Source organism: Anastrepha ludens, chromosome 2 (assembly GCF_028408465.1).
Source record: "Anastrepha ludens isolate Willacy chromosome 2, idAnaLude1.1, whole genome shotgun sequence".
NCBI lineage: Eukaryota > Metazoa > Arthropoda > Insecta > Diptera > Tephritidae > Anastrepha > Anastrepha ludens.
This window is the reverse complement of record NC_071498.1, coordinates 44,917,883-44,936,059: the sequence shown is the minus strand read 5'-3', so window position 1 is coordinate 44,936,059 and position 18,177 is coordinate 44,917,883. Positions and strand designations below refer to the sequence as shown.

The window sequence follows — 18,177 nt, the reverse complement described above, 5'->3', positions numbered from 1 at the left end:
AAACGCTCGGGGTAGTGCGCGTTGTTGCCACGGTTGAGTCCGGCGCTTATCTATACCGGCCGATCCTTCTCCTTTTTTTGTAAATTTTGTCTATTTGTGTTCTCTGCAAATGTTGTGAATTTATTTAGATATATATTCTTTCTCTCTCTGTCTCTCTTTCTCTCTCTCTCTCTATCTCTATCTCATTCTCTCTCGAGTCTCTCCCTCTTTCTTTGTCTACCTAGCTTAAAGAACGGTTAGATTTCGCACCTTATGTCATATAACCAAACTAATTGGAAACTACCTGAATAATTTTATAATGTCCTTAAGTATCTAGTACGATTTTCCCGGTAATCGCGTGTAAAAAAGTAGCCACTTTTCCGCGTATGTTTATGACTGGTAAGTGAAAAAATAGTTAGTTTAATCAACTAATAGTTTATACCTATACCTTGTGTTGGACTAAAAAATCGATATTTTTTTATGGCATATTCTAAAAGTACATCATCTTAAAATTCAAAAAATCATAAAGATCGGAGCACCAGAACGAAAGTTACAGACCGTGGAAGCGCGCAAATTGTCCATAAATGAAGTGCACGCAAAACTTTAGACGCAATTACCTCGAAGTCGTGTTTTTTGGAAATTACCGTCGCGGTGATCATTATTTATCAAAAACTATTTGACCGATTTTCATAAACTTTTTATTTTTTCGATTTTTTTAATTATTCGAACAACCTCGTGAATCTCAACGGTTCACTTTTTATATTTATATTTGCATAATTCGCTGAAATTATTTTTGTTTTGTTTTGTTAATTTTCCAACCGCTTTGGTGCAAAACGGTTTTCGTATCGAGAAAAATATTTTTTGGGTAAATAAACCGTTCAGATTCACAAAAAAACATTTTTCCACAATAATCATTTAATTTTTTTGATTTCAGTTGAGCTGCTCATGCCGTGACCCGCAAGCCTCTTCTAAAAAACGGTGTTTCGGGGGAGGGGCGATATCAACAATAAATAATAAAATGTTTTAAAATAAAAACACCAAAATGTATTCTTCGAGAGTTACCCTTCAGTATGATATACTATGCCTAATTTGAATAAAAGTTCTAAAACATATTTAAAAAAAATGATGACTATCGTCCATTTTTTCGGGCTCACAAGGTATATAGCCCCTTAAGGGGTTAGGTTGTATTCACAGGATAAGGTTGTATTCAAGCGGGATTTCCAGTTAGGTGGAACTGTGGTTGAGATATCTCTAAAAATTGTATGGTGGGAAATGTGTAGTCAAATTCGAAATTTTACGCAAAAATAATGGATTTATTTTTCACTAAACTACTGGGTATGGGAATAAGTTTCCGCTCTCGTAAAAGATGTGTTGCTACTGATACTATTTTTTTCTTCGCCGTAGTAATATACTGGTGATTTGAAGGTGTATATGTGAGGTCTTGATCGCAGTAGCTGACATTGGTTTGAAGCGTAAAGATCCTTTTTTATCTGACGTCAAAAATGTCTACGTTCGTCCCGAAAACCACAGCATTTGCGGGAAGTCATGTTTCATTATTACCTATTAAAGAAAAATGTAGCTGAAACGTGTCGTATATTGATCAATATTTACGGTAATCACGCTCCATCAAATACAATTTGTAAAGAGTGGTTTCGACGCTTTCAAAGTGGAAATTTCGAAGTGAGTGATAAAAATCGCGTAGGGGTACCGAAAAAATTCGAAGATACTCAACTACAACAATTATTGGATGAATATCTCTATTGGATGATATCTCTAAAGAGTTGGATGTTAAAAGATCAACCGTCGGTAAACGTTTGCACGAAATGGGAATGGTCCAGAAAGCAGGTAACTGGATGCACACATCAATTGAAGGAGAGAGATATCGAGAGAAGTATCGTGCAGTGTGAGATGCTTCTTGAATGGCAGAAAAGAAAAGGTTTTCTGCATCGCATCGTCACTGGCGATGAAAAATGAATCTATTATGATAACCCTAGGCGTCGAAACGTATGGCGAACCAGGTTCATCGACAGCGAAAAAAAGATCATGCTCCAAAGGTTATACTGTGCATCTGGTGGGATCAAAAGGGTGTCATCTATTATGAACTGCTTAAATCTTCTGAAATCATCAGTGGTGATCGTTACCGATTGCAGCTAAAGCGTTTGAATCGAGTTCTCAGAGAAAAGTGACCGGATTAGGACGGTAGACATGACAAACTGATTTTTCTGCATAACAATGCCAGGCCACACGTTGCTAAATCGGTTCAGAAATATTTAGAGGGACTGAATTGGGAAATCTTGCCCCTCCCGCCGTATTCCCCAGACATTACACCTTCGGATTACCATCTGTTCCGATCAATGCAGTCAGCCCTTATTGGAGAGCCGTTCCCCTCTTACGAGAGCATCTCAAACTGGCTCAATGAATGGATCAAGTCAAAAGTACTCGAATTTTTCGTCAGAGAAATCCGTATGCTGCCTGAAAGATGGAGTAAAGTTGTAGCTTCCAATAGCACATACTTCACATAATATCATGTATTGTTTAATTGTTTAAATAATTCGTAACTTTGGCTAAGAAAGTATATACATTAGCTACACTAAGAGACGAATTTTATTCCAAAATTTAGTCGAAAGGTGGCGCTATGGTCCAGATATTTTCAGATATCGTATTTGTGATCTGACTTGGCTTAAATTCTATATTCTGCGTTGCCTGAGCGACCTGGCCAGCTGGCCAGGAACTCTTAAGCCAACTGCATTTTCAAAGATACAGTCCGATACACTTGATTAGAGGCAATAATTTTTATAGAAGAAAATGCTTATTAAAGCACAAGGATTTCTGATGATTCAAGTGAAGACTGTACTTTGCTCGAAAATAAACATGCATCAGAATATTATTACATCTAACGGTATATCGCAGCAGTAAAACTTCAGCAGTTGTAAACCTGTGCTTAATTTATTGGTTCACTTGAAGGCACTAACCAAATAAGAAAAAAATATAACATAGGAAACATTTTTTTACGTGTATTATTTAAATCTTTATTGCTTGTGCTGCCCGCCTTTCCACTTCGTAAATAAGTTGGTTTATGGATTTGTACAAATTCTCGAGATGGGCTAATGAAATTTCAGACCAAGCTGTTTTAATGATTAGAACTAAAGCATTTATGTTGCCCATTCTCATAAACCTTACGAACAAGCCATCCCCATTGATACTCAGGAATGTTCAGATCTGGGGAATGCGGTGGCCATGCTAAATTATCAACGTTTTGAGACGCAATCCATGTTGTGACCGCACTTGAAGTACGTACAGGTGCATTTACCTGTCGAAAGATCCACTTAATTTATTTATTTAAAGTTCAAATTTTTCACGAATCTCGGGAAAATATGATTCCAACAGAGCTTTATAGCTGTTTCCCCGTCATTTTATAGTCTACAGTTTTCAATTCGAACGTGCCATAGTACGATATTGATCCCCATACCATAACAGCACCTTCACGGCTGTGATACCGGTACAAGTACCTTTTTCTCCTTTCTTATCCATCCGACCCATCCAGATTCAAATTCTTTTCGTCACTAAATACATTTTTTTTGCATTAACCCGGATCGTTATTTGTAAGAGAACTCGGATCCATGTGGTGGTTTGAAAAATAAGGCGACGTTCTCTGCGAAATTTATTCAAATGTGGAATTTATTTTGTAATTTTTCATGCTTCAGACGTAGCGCTGTTAAAATAGCCCTTCGTACGGTGGATTTGCTGTCTGCGACATTTGCCATTTCTTTCATTTTTCTTGTTGGAGGGCGGAATTCAAAGCAATCGCAGTTCTCCCTTTGTACTTCTCACCATAGGAGGCACCTAGCTTCACATAAAGATTCACAACGTTTGGACTATGACTAATCATTTTAGCAATTAGGCGATTTGAAAGATTCCTCTGAGATCAAGATATCGATTTGCTTCTTCGCTACTTGTTAAACCGTTCTGCTTCCCCTTTCTTTTAGAATTAAAAAATGTTCGACCAAACACATGAAAGTTTAAAAAAACGATCCCTCTTCACAACTTTAATGCACAAATAGTGCAGCCTAACGAGCGCCTCTATTCAGTGAACCAATAAATCAAGCACAGGTTTAAAACTGCTGAAGTTTTACTGCTGCGAAATACCGTTAGATGTAATAATATTTTGATGCATGTTTATTTTCGCGCAAAATACAGTCTTCACTTGAATTATCAGAAAACCTTGGATTACTAGATCACATACGGCGGCTTTAACAACCATTTCCTTCCATAAAAATTATTGCCTCTAATCAAGTGAACCGGACTGTATGTTTTCATAACAAACTTACGTATATACTAGAATGATTTTGCATTAATTGCATATCAGATTTAGCCGCAACGAAACGTGGCTCGTACAATAACATTATATAAGTACAATAAGTAAATTTTCAATTCGGCAGTGAACTGAATTTAGAATAAAAACCGTTGTATACTAACCGTATCACCAGCAGCGATCACCAAATCCACAAATATACGCTTGATCGTATCCAACGGCATGCCGGCTAATTTGAGTTTCTGAAAGAGTGCATCACCCCCACAATCATGACAGTCGGCGCCAACTTTCTTACAAAACTTCTTCGCTGTCGGCGCTGGCAGCTCTATAAACTGGTCGATCAAACTATTACCTTGCTGCAGTACTGCCTCTACGCTCGCCTTAAAATCACGCCAAATGCGCATATTCAAACGCCTAGCCAACAGCGGTGGAAAAGTCATGAGCGCTGAGCTAGTGTCGAAGATTCTGTGTACGATGCGCGAAAACTCGTCCATCGTCGCAGCCATACGCTCGTCTTCGGCAGCGGAAACGCCAAACATTATAGTACAAACAACTACATAGAAATAAAGAGATGCGTGTAGAAGTTGGAAAATGTTTAATGTTGTAAAAAGTGTTCAATTTCCCCAAACCCACCATCAATAGCCCAGTTGTAAAGTTGCTGTTCCAGCTCCATGAGTTCGGTGTATCTGTTTTGGGCAGCCTGCGCCTTCCACAAATTCACCAAACGCATCGTGCACGCCTCGATGTGCACATCCATCCACTTCATGGTGCCTCCCAATAGAAAACGATTTAGTATGCGTCTATTGTGTAGCCATTCGGCGCCGTCCCTGTGCCGCCGTGATAAAGAATCAGAGTGTTAATGAAATTCATCAATTATGCACCTACGTACATACGAGTATACAACAGCCAACATACATACATACATATGTATATAAGATAATTTTATTTACTTGCAACTCACATGAAGAATAATCCCCGTTGACAATTGTGCTGTTTGTTGTAAACGATCCAAGACTCTGGCAACGGATGCCGTGGATATTGGCCCTCGTATTGAAACACCGCTCGCATTTGACTTGCTGATGAAACAAATATGGCATCCTGTACGCCGCCGAGGCGTTCGAAAAATATTGGACCAAGCTCTTCATGACGTTGATGAATGTATTTGTGTAGCCTATTGTGAAAAACAAGAGAAACAAAATGAAAAAAAAAAAGATTTATGCAAAATACTACAACCCAGTAGACAGAAGATGAAGGCGGCAGGTGAGCTGTTTGCTTGTGCTCGTTGGTTGTAGAGTTTAATGAACCTTCTATTTGAATTTTAAGCTGCACCATTTCATACAAGATAGCTTTGGAAGACACAAGTTTTGTTTAAAAAAATTCAAAATTGAACTTCCTCAAAAATGCAAACTCAACTTAAAAAAATGAAGTGAAGAAATCTGATGCTTGAGAAAAATTTAATTTGCTTTCAGATTCGCCATTTTATATATGTACGTACATATAAGTACATGTGTACATATATCGAGTGTACATACATACATATATCAACTGCCGAAAATTCGAAATGACAGATAATTTAAATTGGCCTTCACGAGTTTCACGGATTCCAATTCGATAAATTCAAGTTCATTTTACGGATAAAGCAAATTGAAATTCATATACCCTTAATAAATGTATGCAAAAGTTGGCGGTAAGGTTGTTGTATGAAACTTAGCGACTCAACGCGCTTAATAAGTTTGAAATGACGCACGGTTGATGTGTTGATGGTCTACAAGGCGAATTCATGCAAGGAGATGGTAGTAGGCAGTAGTGCAAAAACAAAATTTTCATGTATTTGGTTTTTGCAATTTGCTGGTTTAAATGTCCATAAATTCCACGAAATTCGATCTTCTCCATAGTTACATTTGGAAGGAAATTTGATGTCAAATTTCCATTGCGTAAGGTTGTACAGGTGTTTTCTTTATCGATGGGTCCAAGAATGAAATAGGCTCTGGAGCCGGATGGTACTCAAACGATAATAAAAAGTTTTGCTATGGGAGGAATCGCAACTGTTTTCTAAACGGAAATTTTTGCCAATCTGAAAGTAGCAGAATGGATAATTGAGAGGGAAGAGATGGAGCGGGAAACAGATTGGAGACTTTAGTCACAGTCAGATTGCACTGAAAGCCCTGGAGAACGCATTGCAAACTTCAAAGATTTTTCAAGAATGAAAGAAGATGCTTAATTCTGTCGCAAGACAGAAAAAGTTTATACTTATATGGGACCAACAGGTGCGATAGGAACCAGAGCCAGTGATCGAAATCAGTTCTACAGAAATCATGAATTGAATCAGCGACTATGTATGAATTAGCATTAAGAGCGATGGTCCATTCTAGAACGCTGCAGAACTGCAAAGGGTTTTGTGACAAGCTCGAATGGAAAACTGCCGAACTTTCTTCTAAAACTTGGAAGAAAAGACGTTCGGTTGATGGTCGGTATTATTGCAGAACACAACCCATGAGGTCAGCATATGACCACCATTGGAATCATTTGCCTGCCTTGCTTAGAGAAGGCGGATAGCACTGAGCATTTTCTCTGTGAGTGTCCTGCCTTTGTCTGTCTCTATTCTATCCTATTTTTTTCTCTCTGTTACTTCTCTCATTTCCTCCTTGACTGTCTACTCTTTTACTTTCCAGAGCTTTGAACACAATGGGCTTTTTAGCCCGAGTGTTTTAGGAGTTAACAATCTGTCGCTGCTTTTTGCCTCCTTTTTTTCAAATTTCAACTTTCAATCAGAACGTAAACAAGTCGAACTATGGTACTTTTATATTTAAACCACCAAAGCGAAAGAAAAAAGAAAAAAAAAACAGATCAAAGGTATTTAGAAATATAAATGTTTTAAGGAAAACCTTAAATATATTTCAGAATAATCAAATGTACTTCAGAAACCGTTAAATAAATACCGAATTGTTTGATATGTTTTTCAGTAAATATCGAATGTACTTCAGAGGGCTCTACTCTGTAAAGCGTTGTAAACAGTAATTGCGTTTCGAAAGAAAAGTGTATTGAAAAAAACTCTAAGTTTCTTTGAAACAATATTTCTATAAAAAATTTAAAAAGTGGCGCAAAATGAACCATCCAATTTTGTTTTGGAATAATTTGTTTACTTAAGATTTTGAGTGATGGAAAACTTTATTTTGACCTTTACCTACTCCATTGCTTTTCTGTTTAGTTCACATGTGTCAAATGTGTTTGACATATGACGCCATTTGCAAAAATTATACATTTTCCAAAAAGATGATTAAATTTGTGCCAGCTCATATAATATTTAAATATGATATTCCTACACAAACAACTAAATTTCCCGCAATATCGCATTACAGAGGAGCCCCCCAGATCTATCTAATATTTCATGCTCATGGACATTCGCACAGATCACTGCAGATTTCGTAGTCATCTGCACAGGATTGGGATATGGTCCACTGACTCCCGTTGTTTCTGCTACCAGTCCTCGGAGACTCCACCACACCTTCTACCCGAATATGATGCTGTGGCCGGAAGAAAGGCACATAAGCTCAACCCAACCCAGCTATATCATAAGTTTGTTAAGTTAACTGGATTTGGAGGAAGTATTATGATGAGTAGAGGGCACAAAGCACCATGCGGACGAAGTGCAAACCTCATTTTCATTCATTCATTCTTTCATTTAATCTATATATATAAAAAGAAGTTACATTTCCTTGGTAATCTTATAACTCAAGAACCGCCGAACCGATTGACACGAAAATTTTAGAGTTCTTTTCTATCTTTGAGGAGGTGGTTTGTGCGAAGTTTGATTGAAATCGGTGCAGCCGTTCCTGAGTTATGACATTTTATGTGATTACAAAGTGAAGAAAATCGTGTTCGACGAAATTAAGTGGAAAGACAACAGACAACAAGACACAGACGGAGAAATCAGTCGGTTAATAGTGAAGCACCAAGAAACCGTCGTGGGCGTACGTCCGTTTATGATATACGTCAAATGGACCGCGCGTATTTCAATTACGATGCCACCATTGATTACAGCATGCATGCCTACATTGGCAAAATGAATATAGAATGTATACATTGCAAAGCAATTAAATTCAGAAACTAAACGCCTGGTATGTGCTGTGCTGGTGGGAAAGTCAAATTGCCGGTGCTAGAACTTCCGCCAGAACCTTTGCATTCATTGGTTTTTGGCAATTCACCAACGTCGAAGCATTTCCTCTTAAACATTAAAAAATACAATTCATGCTTTCAAATCACATCTTTTGGAGCTACAAATATTATAAGAGATGGATTTTTGCCGACGTTTAAGGTTATTACTTCGTTTGGAATAAACAATATCGTATTTAATTTATGTGCCGTCCCTGTGTTCGATGTTTTTAAAAAATCAGATCCGTTATCTACATATATTTCTCGAACTTTACAGATTCAAGGTCAAATATACCATAGAGCTGGGTCTTTGCTACTATTCCCAGATGGTGACCATCAATTTTTGCAAATATATTTTATTGGTGATGAGAATCGTGAATTAGATCAGCGCTGTGCAATTTCGACAAATACGAGAAGATTAATCGTGAATGAATTGCAAACAATGTTCCATCAACACAATGAATTCGTGAAATTGTTCAAAGTGGCACTCGATCTGATGCCCACCGATGACCACAAAATAATAATATAATAAAAGCCAATAAAACACCAATTGGGGAGCACGCCAGACGATTCAATATAAAAAAACATTTTATGTATGGTGGTGCGAAGCCCACTGGGGAATGCTAGTATTATATATATATATATATATAATTGGCGCGTACACCCTTTTTGGGTGTTTGGCCGAGCTCCTCCTCCCATTTGTGGTGTGCGTCTTGATGTTATTCTACAAATGGAGGGACCTACAGTTGTAAGCCGACTCCGAACGGCAAATGGTTTTTTAGGAACTTTTAGGAACTTTTTCATGGCAGAAATATCATACACTCGGAGGGTTGCTGTTGCCCGCCGAGGGACAACCGCTATTAGAAAAACTTTTTCTTAATTTTGGTGTTTCACCGAGATTCGAATTAAAATACCACATGCCCACCTTGCATTCGACCGCCTTTTGAAAAAAGGAAAAACATTCATTGAACTAACTCCAACCACGTTATACGCAGTGAGATATGATAAGGAAAGTGTATTAGTAAAAAAATTATTGAAATACAAATTAGATGATTAATTTTGCGCCACGTTATATATTATATATATGGTCGCAACTGTACCACTATACATATATATTGGGCGTTTACACCCTTTTTGTTACGTATTTTACCGACCTCTTCCTCTAATTTGTGATGTGCGTTTTGCGGTGTTCCCACAAATGGTGGGACCTAGAGTTTTCAGCTGATTTTGAACGGCAAATGTTTTTGTTATAAAGAGCTTTTTAATGGCAGAAATACATTCGGAGGCTTGCCATTGCTTGCCGAAGGGCGATTGCTGTTAGAAGAAACTTGTTCCATCAGTTGTGGTTTCGAACTCGGGCACTACCGAATAGTAGTCACGAATCAACCCATTCACAACCGCTACATAACCTTTTTTCGTATTTTTTTATGACATTTCCTCAAAAATATAAGATGTATTTACCCTTCCAATGATGTACTTAGTGTTGTAAATGGTCAAGGTTTTTAAAATTCTTACATAACCATCATTTATTAAAATCCAAAAAAATAGTTAATGATTCTAATCACATAAACTGCAATTATTCAGTATTTTAACTTAAGTCAATAAAATCTATAGGATGAGCTGGCGTGACGTTCACCAACGCTTTTCCCCGGCCTCCTTTTATTCATTAAGCACCGTTTCCTTAAAATCGAAGTAAATTTTTCGAGGAGCGAGTTTATTCGCAAGTACCTCAATCCCCAGATCGTTCCGGTAACGTACAACCAACCTTCGTGGGAACGCACAAAAAGGGATTCGTGTCGATTGACGAAAACAAATGTTGCAAAAATTCAGACGCAGCGCTACAAAACATGCATATGATATCGCAACAAGTGACGAATCAATGAGTCGGAAAAAGCAATTGACAGTATGGGTGCTCCAAGGCGAGCTTAATCCAAAAAAGCATCTCAAAGCAAATGGTCGCCTGTTTTGAGTGGTACACAACCATTTATTTGCCAACAGTTTTCTGAGAATTATGGAGAACCAACTGCTGAAGACGAATCATCCTTCACCAAGACAATTCGAGCTCTCACGCATCGGCTCAAATAAGAGAGTTTTTGTGCACCCTAAAGGTCGATTTTAATGAATCGTCCGCCTTACATTCGCCCCGATTTTGTATGTAATGATTTATTTTTCTTCCTGAACATCAAAAAATATGCGAGGTCAACGTTTCTCAACGCTTATAGAAGTTGTTGAAGCCTTTAAAAACTCGTTTTGAAGATATCCACTTCTGAGTGGATTGAAAATTGATTCGAACTAATAAAGAAGTGGAGGAGAAAATTTTGAAAAACAATTATTATTATTAGTTTACTGTGTTGCTAAAAGGTTACGTTTATTTGATAAGAATCAATATTTTTATGAAATTTCACTTAGGGCTCAAATGAACCTTTGCTGGCATTCCATAGCAGAAACTTCTTGGATTTTTCCAATGCTATTTAATTCAACCGCGGAATTAAAAGTTGGTTAGTGCACCTGCAAAAAGCTTTCATGATGGTCGTTTGGATCTGGGAGCCATATCCAGCACTCTAGCATTGATTTTTTGCTTTCTCAAAGAATTTCGACCAATTCGCCTCCGTCCAGATTTTATGGCTCATGGTCAAACGAACAACGTGCCGGCGACCGGTTCTGACTTTGTTCTCTGGGATGGTTATGAGAATCAATTAATTTTACTATACATCAACATTCTGAATATACCGAGTTTTTTTTAGTATTAAATCAATCACTGCGATTCGTTTTTCTATGTCATTCCACTCCATCCAAATCATGTGAAATCTTTAACCAGACTGAATTGAATTTTTTTTGGAATAATAAAGTTGGACCCACAGTTTTATGCCAACTTCGGACGGCGACTATTTTTTTGAAAAGCTTTTTCATGGCAGAAATGCACTCAGAGGTTGTTACTGCTGGCCGAGAAGCGACCGCTATTAGAAAAACCTTTTTCTATCATTTTGGTGTTTCGTGCACGGATACTTGAACCTACGCACTTTCGAATGGTAATCCCGCACCAAGTCATTCGGTTATGGAATGGAATAACTTCAACATTAAAATTAAATTTTAAAAGCCTTCCGGCTGGAAAATCTTGTAACAGAACCTATGGCAGTACTAAGTAGATAGTAGTATAAATTGAAGTATAACTTTTTTCTCTAGATTAGTTTTCCTGTCCTAAACCTCTTCTTTTGCCGTGTGTGATTTTCGTTTACCACCATTCATTTCATTACACTGAACTTTTTTCACTTGACGCTCTTATTGGACACCTACTGGGTTATGATTTGCTTGGTACATTTGAAAGTCAAAACGCTTGCTTTCGTCACTCAAATTGATTTATTCAACATATGTGATCACCCACCAAGAAATATATTCGTAGACATATACATACATATAAGTAAATAATGTAAGTTATTGATTTGTATATGTGGGTGTGCGAATATTGATTGCCTACACCTTTACTGAAAATGTTTTTTGCCAAACAAAAGAAAACTTAGTTTCATACATTGAATTGAACTTCGAGTTGTTTCCAATAAAATTGTAATTTTTTTATATATTCCAGGTATGTATATATACACATCTATGTATGTATTAGTTCATGCACTTTAATATGGGTTTAAATTTACCAATATTTGCAAACGGAATCGGCTGCTTGCTCGAAAAGTTATGCACATAATTTCAGACACACGAGCAAATCCTAACTGTCCTGTCTTCTTCAGTTGAAAAAAATCTACTGCATTCCATTAAAACGAAAATTTGCTTAAATTTCAAATTTGAGTTCAATTAAAAACCGACGAATACAGGTTTTATGTTACATACATTAAAATGAATTGACTGCTTTTAGAAGGAGCTCATCCGGTGACTATAGACACTCATGAAATATTTCTTCTCTGCTATTCCACATGCTCCTAAACCCCCGTTCTTTTGGCGAAAGTTCTTAGTCTTGCCATAAATTCTGTGACTAATTTTACAATGCATACGGCGAGAATAAATTGGCAGAAAAAAGTTCCGTTATTTTTGCTTTTGTTCGTATGTATTGTCTACTCAGAAATTATACTCAGTTTCGTGGCAAATTTCGCTTATTAACAAAGGTGTGGAGAGCTGAGGAAAATCGCGTTGCAGTCATTGCAAGTGAGATTTACGAATTGCTGCAAAAACTGAATGTTTCGAAAATGTTTGTTTACCGCACGATAAATCGTTTTTCCCAAACGTCTGAAATGACAGACAGGAAAAGAAGTGCTCGTCCTCGCGTGGTTCGAACCAATGCAGCCATAAAAACCGTTCGCGAAAAAATTCACAAAAATCTCCGTAGAAAGCAGAAAATCATGTCCAGGGAAATGAATTCATCGACCAGATCAATGTCAAGACTAATTAGAGATGATCTCCACATGAAAGACTTCCGTCACTCAACTCGTTTGAAGAAAATTTAACTCGACACATGCAAGCAGCTTCTTCGGTGGTACGTGGTCAACGGCCATGAAAATATTCTTTTCACAAATGAGAAAGTTTTCACTGTTGAAGAAGGTTTGAATGCGCAAAACGGCAAAATCTATGCTAAAACTTCTAAAGATGTTCCAATGGTTGTTGTTTCAAGGGTTCGTCGTGGTCACCATCCAACCTCCGTAATGGTTTGGTGGGGACAGTCTTGTAAAGGTAAAGGAGCGTTGCATCATCCAACAAGGTTCCGCTCCAGCCCATAAGGCAAAAGCCACCCAGTAATGGCTAAAAAACAATATTCCTTGGTCCATAGTCGCAGAAGATTGACCGTGTGGAAGTCCAGATCTGAATCCATTGTACTACATTTTGTAGTCAGAATTGGAGAACATGACTTATCGAAGACCTCACAAAAATTTGGAGAGTCTCAAACAACCTTTGATTGGAGCAGCGACATTAATATCCATGGAAACCCTGCGTGCTGCAATAACTGAATGGCCTAAACGTTTGAAGGCTTTTGTAAAAGCAAATGGTGACCATTTCGAATGAGAACTAACATTTTTGTTTTTTAATATATACATGATTAAATAAAACTAACTTCATTAAAAAAATATTATGATTTCATATCTATAATGGACTTAACTTGTAACAGAACTTATGGCAGGACTAACTACACGGCAAAAGAAAAAAAAACAAATCAGCTGGCTACTGATATCACCTTTAATAGATTCGGCTTGGTTGTCGCTATTGATTTCCATACTGGACATTATTCCCAAACTAATCTGCTATTAGTATCTGCTGTAGTTCTCTCTCCAATTATGCAAATATGATCAGCACCACAGGTGCTTCTGAATCAGAAAAAGAAACATTAGCAGTCAGCTTTCCAGTCAGTTAAACTTTTTTTACCACTGTGAAAACTTCTTTCGATACAGGTTCATAGTTATGGCTCATAAGTTTCGTCTCCGGTAACAATTTGGTTCATGAATTCCCCCACTATTCTCCTACAGAGATTCCAAAACTCGCGTGGCCACTTGACGACACCTACGCGATTCAATTTCAGGTGATCCAATCGTTTTGGACATTGTCGTTAATTCTTCTGAAAAGTGGTTTACTTGTAGTGTAATCTTTAGTGTAATAAGCAGTAAACCGAAGAAGTATTAAAAAAAATACAATAAGTTTGAGATTTGTTCAGTGTTGAAAATTTTGATAGACTTTTTTAAAGGGCAATATCTTTAATTGTTTTAACATTCCTTTTTAATTTTGTTTTATTCCGCTCGGGAGCATAGGAGCACTCTTCCATCGTACATGGTTCTGGGCTGTTTTTTTGCGCCGTGATTTTGGGAATAAAATATAACTTCTAAAAAAATTTTTTGGGAAAAAATTATATTTTTTTGTACAACATTTTTGTGAAACATTTTTTTTGATTTTTTATTTTTCACAAAAATTACTAAAAAAATTGTTGACCCAAACATTCCAAACAAATGGATTGGCCCACGAATGCATAAATTGCAGAGGTGTGGCCAACATCAGACCGTTAACCGGCTCCCAGTGATTTTCAAGGAATCAGCTTATTTGTTGACGTAAATGGGGTTATAACAGCGGTTTGTCTACGAAAACATTGAGATGGTGATACTGATATACGAAAAAAATGAACGCAGCTATCACTAATGTTACTTCGTCGCCGCCATACACTCATCCAATCAGTCATCAGGGTGATTTTCATGAAAGAAAGAAATTGACTTATATCCCCCTTTGAGATGAACAGGATTTCGAATTCCCAGCGAAGCTTAAAACACATTAGATGACGAAGAGTCCGTTTTGCTGAAGAATGGGCCAGTTCCCGAATCGAGGATCAATCTTTTTCAACTTTCATTACCGAAGGTGAGTCTTGAAAACGTGACTCGTTCTACAATCATTTTCGAATTGTGAACCAAACCTAATGTTTATTGGGCGGTTTGGTCTACATATCGTTACCCCTTTTCCTTTGTGTCCATGTGTGCAACGCGAATCTACACAATATGGTGGCACTAGAGCACCAAAAACATTTACATGTATTCAGTTTTTGAAAGTGTTTTGAATGTCAAAATTTTCATGAGAATATAAACAAGCAAAGTAAAAACACAGAAGCAATTCACTTTGATATGTGAAACTCCAACATGCAAAATTAGTTGTTCTAGTGCCATCACTTTGAATGAATTCGCCTTGTGTCCAGGTATCCCGTGAATCGTAAGTGAGCGCGAAGCTCTTCAACTTTAACCTGACAAAATTTATGTTGAGTAAAGATTGATTTTATGAAACAGGGGTAATTGTAACTCCCAGCGAAAGGAGTCTGAATCCTAAGTATGCCTAACTAAATACGACTGTTCAACTCACCCGTAGAGTGGCTAGTTCATCTGGAAACTCAACTACTTTGATGGCTTGGAAATGCTGCTGGGTTTGAAAATTAATATTTAACGTAAAGGAAACAAAATATTTTTCTCAATCTAGAAATTATTGAAAAATAGAAAGAAAAACATTTATATACAATATAATTTTTTTGGCCAAATTTTAATGAACATTAATTTATTTTTATATTTATTACAATATATATAATATTATATATGTATATTATATTATATTTTCTGTATTGGTAGTAAAGAATTTAGAATTTGTAGAACATAAATGTTTCCTTATTTTTTGTTGTTGTTAGTAAACATTTAAACTTTTTTTAAATTATTTCAAGTAAATATTTAAAATATTTATTATTTTTTATCTTTTCATTTTTTCATTATTTATTTTTTTATTTCTTATTTTCATTTTTAAATTAATTTTTATTATTTTCAGGAATCATTTTCTGGTGGCCGCCGAAGCCGAATGGGTTGGTACGCGACTATATATATAATATATAATTGGCGCCTACACCCTTTTTGGGTGTTTGGCCGAGCTCCTCCTCCTATTTGTGGTGTGCGTCTTGATGTTGTTCCACAAATGGAGGGACCTACCGTTTTAAGCCGACTCCGAAAGGCAGATATTTTTTATGAGGAGCTTTTTTATGGCGAAAATAGATTAGCCATTGCCTGCCGAGGGGCGACCGCTATTAGAAAAAAACTATTTCTTCATTTTGGTGTTTCACCGAGATTCGAACCTACGATCTCTCTGAATTCCGAATGGTAGTCACGTACCATTCGGGCGGCCGCCGTAGCCGAATGGGTTGGTGCATGACTACCATTCGGAATTCAGAGAGATCGTAGGTTCAAATCTCGCTGAAATACCAAAATGAAGAAAAAGTTTTTTCTAATAGCGGTCGTCCCTCGGCAGGCAATGACAAATCTCCGAGTGTATTTTCGCCATAAAAAAGCTCCTCATAAAAAATATATTTGCCATTCGGAGTCGGCTTAAAACGGTAGGTCCCTCCATTTGTGGAACAACATCAAGACGCACGCCACAAATAGGAGGAGGAGCTCGGCCCAACACCCAGAAAGGGTATACGCGCTAATTATATATATATTTATATATATATATATTATCATTTTCTGTTTTTTTTTTTTAATTTTTAAAATATAATTTTCTCTATTGATACTAAATATATAGATCTTTGTTTTGTTTTTGTATTTTTAGAATAAAAACTTAATTTGTTTATTAGGTTTTACCTTTTTACTTTCTAATTTTTTTTATTTATTGATATCCTATATTTTTTGTCATTTTAATTTTGATATCGGGTAAAAATTTTCTGATTCGGTTTTTTTTTTTTATTTTTTTTTTTTCTTTATTGGAAGTAAAGAAATATTATGGTTTTGTTTTTATTTTTGAATTTTTAGAATGTAAATGCTCTCTTATTTTTTGCTGTTGTTAGTAAATTCTTTAAAATTTTTGTTGGCTTTAGATTTATTTAGTTTAAGATTTATTTTGATTTATTAATTACTTTTATTTTTTTATTTATTACATATTACTATTGCCGTATGAATTGGTCCATGACTTCCGTACGGAATTCGGAGAACGTAGGTTCGAATCTCCGTGAAACACCAAAGTGGAGAAAAAGTTTTTCCTAATGGCGGACACCCTTCGGCAGGCAATGGCAAGCCACCGAGTGTATTTCTGTCATGAAAAAGCTCCTCATAAAAAATATAATATATCTGCCATTCGGAGTCGGCTTAAAACGGTAGGTCGCTCCATTTGTGGAACAACATCTGGATGCACGCCATAAATAGGAGGAAGAGCTCAGCTAAACACTCACATTGTTATTTTTTATTGTTATTATTCCTTATTTTATTCATTATTTTTGCTATTGATTATGTATTACTTAACTATTATTTTTTTACAATATTTATTTATTATTCAAATTTATTATTTTTTAATTTTTACGACTTTTTTTTTAATTTTTTATTTAAATTTATTATTTTTTAATTTTTACAATTTATTTATTAAAATTTATTGTATTTTTAATTTTTACAAATTTTTTAAATTTATTTTTTAGTGTTATGCTTATGCAAATTATCCAAAATATGTTAATATGTCATTTTTATATTAAAACCACATACGCCGTTTCATACGTACATACGTACGTGTATTCACTTTTTCTTTGATATCAACTCTTTATTTTTTTGGCACTGTCTTTTTTCTTTAATTTCCAAGAAACTCTACACCAAATACCCCACTTGCAGCTACTTAAGTACCCGCATGCTTAGTCATTTGTGGCAAAAAAATAAAATAAAATATGCAGGTGTACGAATAAAAAATCCACAACAACTTAATTACGAAACTTGTCAATATCAATACACTCACTGTTGCGCACCACCGGCTGCCATTAGATCCCTGAACGTGCCTATTAAAGGTAATCCTTTCGGCCTTGGCAACTTCCGCACTGCTGCTTTCTCATCTTTCAGCTTTTGCGGCCAGGCCCCCATGCACGGTGGGAGATGTGGCGGCGGTTGCGTTCCTGTTGGCATAGCTGCTGCGATCGAGATCATTTGCGACTGTGGCACTGAGCACTGTGCTGGGCCATCCAGCTGGTATTTGTGGGATTTGCCGAAGATGATCGCCAGCCGCAGCCAGAAGGCGCGCAAAAGGTTTAGTACCACCGTTGAAAACAAATTCAGCATTGTGGCGCTCGCGTTTGTATCGAATTCAATTGGCAGTGACAATTTTTTACTAGTACTAGCTCAGCACTGCTGTCGTCGTTGGCTGGCACAAGGCTGGATATGCAGCAGCTTTTAATGGTGTAGTTGGAGCGAGCGCTTGTAATGTATTGTTTGTATGTGTGTGTATGTATAGTATAGTACAAATGCTGTTTCGGCAAATAA

General features: G+C 36.6%; 1 protein-coding gene across 1 annotated transcript in view; it reads right to left on the bottom strand.

The window, feature by feature from the left end:
* The window catches only part of LOC128869940 (cytochrome P450 315a1, mitochondrial), a 25,177-nt gene extending 7,000 nt beyond the window's left edge, over positions 1-18,177 (bottom strand). Inside the window, exons 1-4 of the mRNA XM_054112541.1 lie at positions 17,660-18,177; positions 5,253-5,462; positions 4,925-5,118; positions 4,456-4,844 (exon numbers count right to left, since the gene is read on the bottom strand). Of these exons, the coding sequence (XP_053968516.1) occupies positions 4,456-4,844; positions 4,925-5,118; positions 5,253-5,462; positions 17,660-17,976 (1,110 nt within the window). The 5' untranslated portion in view covers positions 17,977-18,177. The remainder of the gene's footprint in view (positions 1-4,455; positions 4,845-4,924; positions 5,119-5,252; positions 5,463-17,659) is intronic.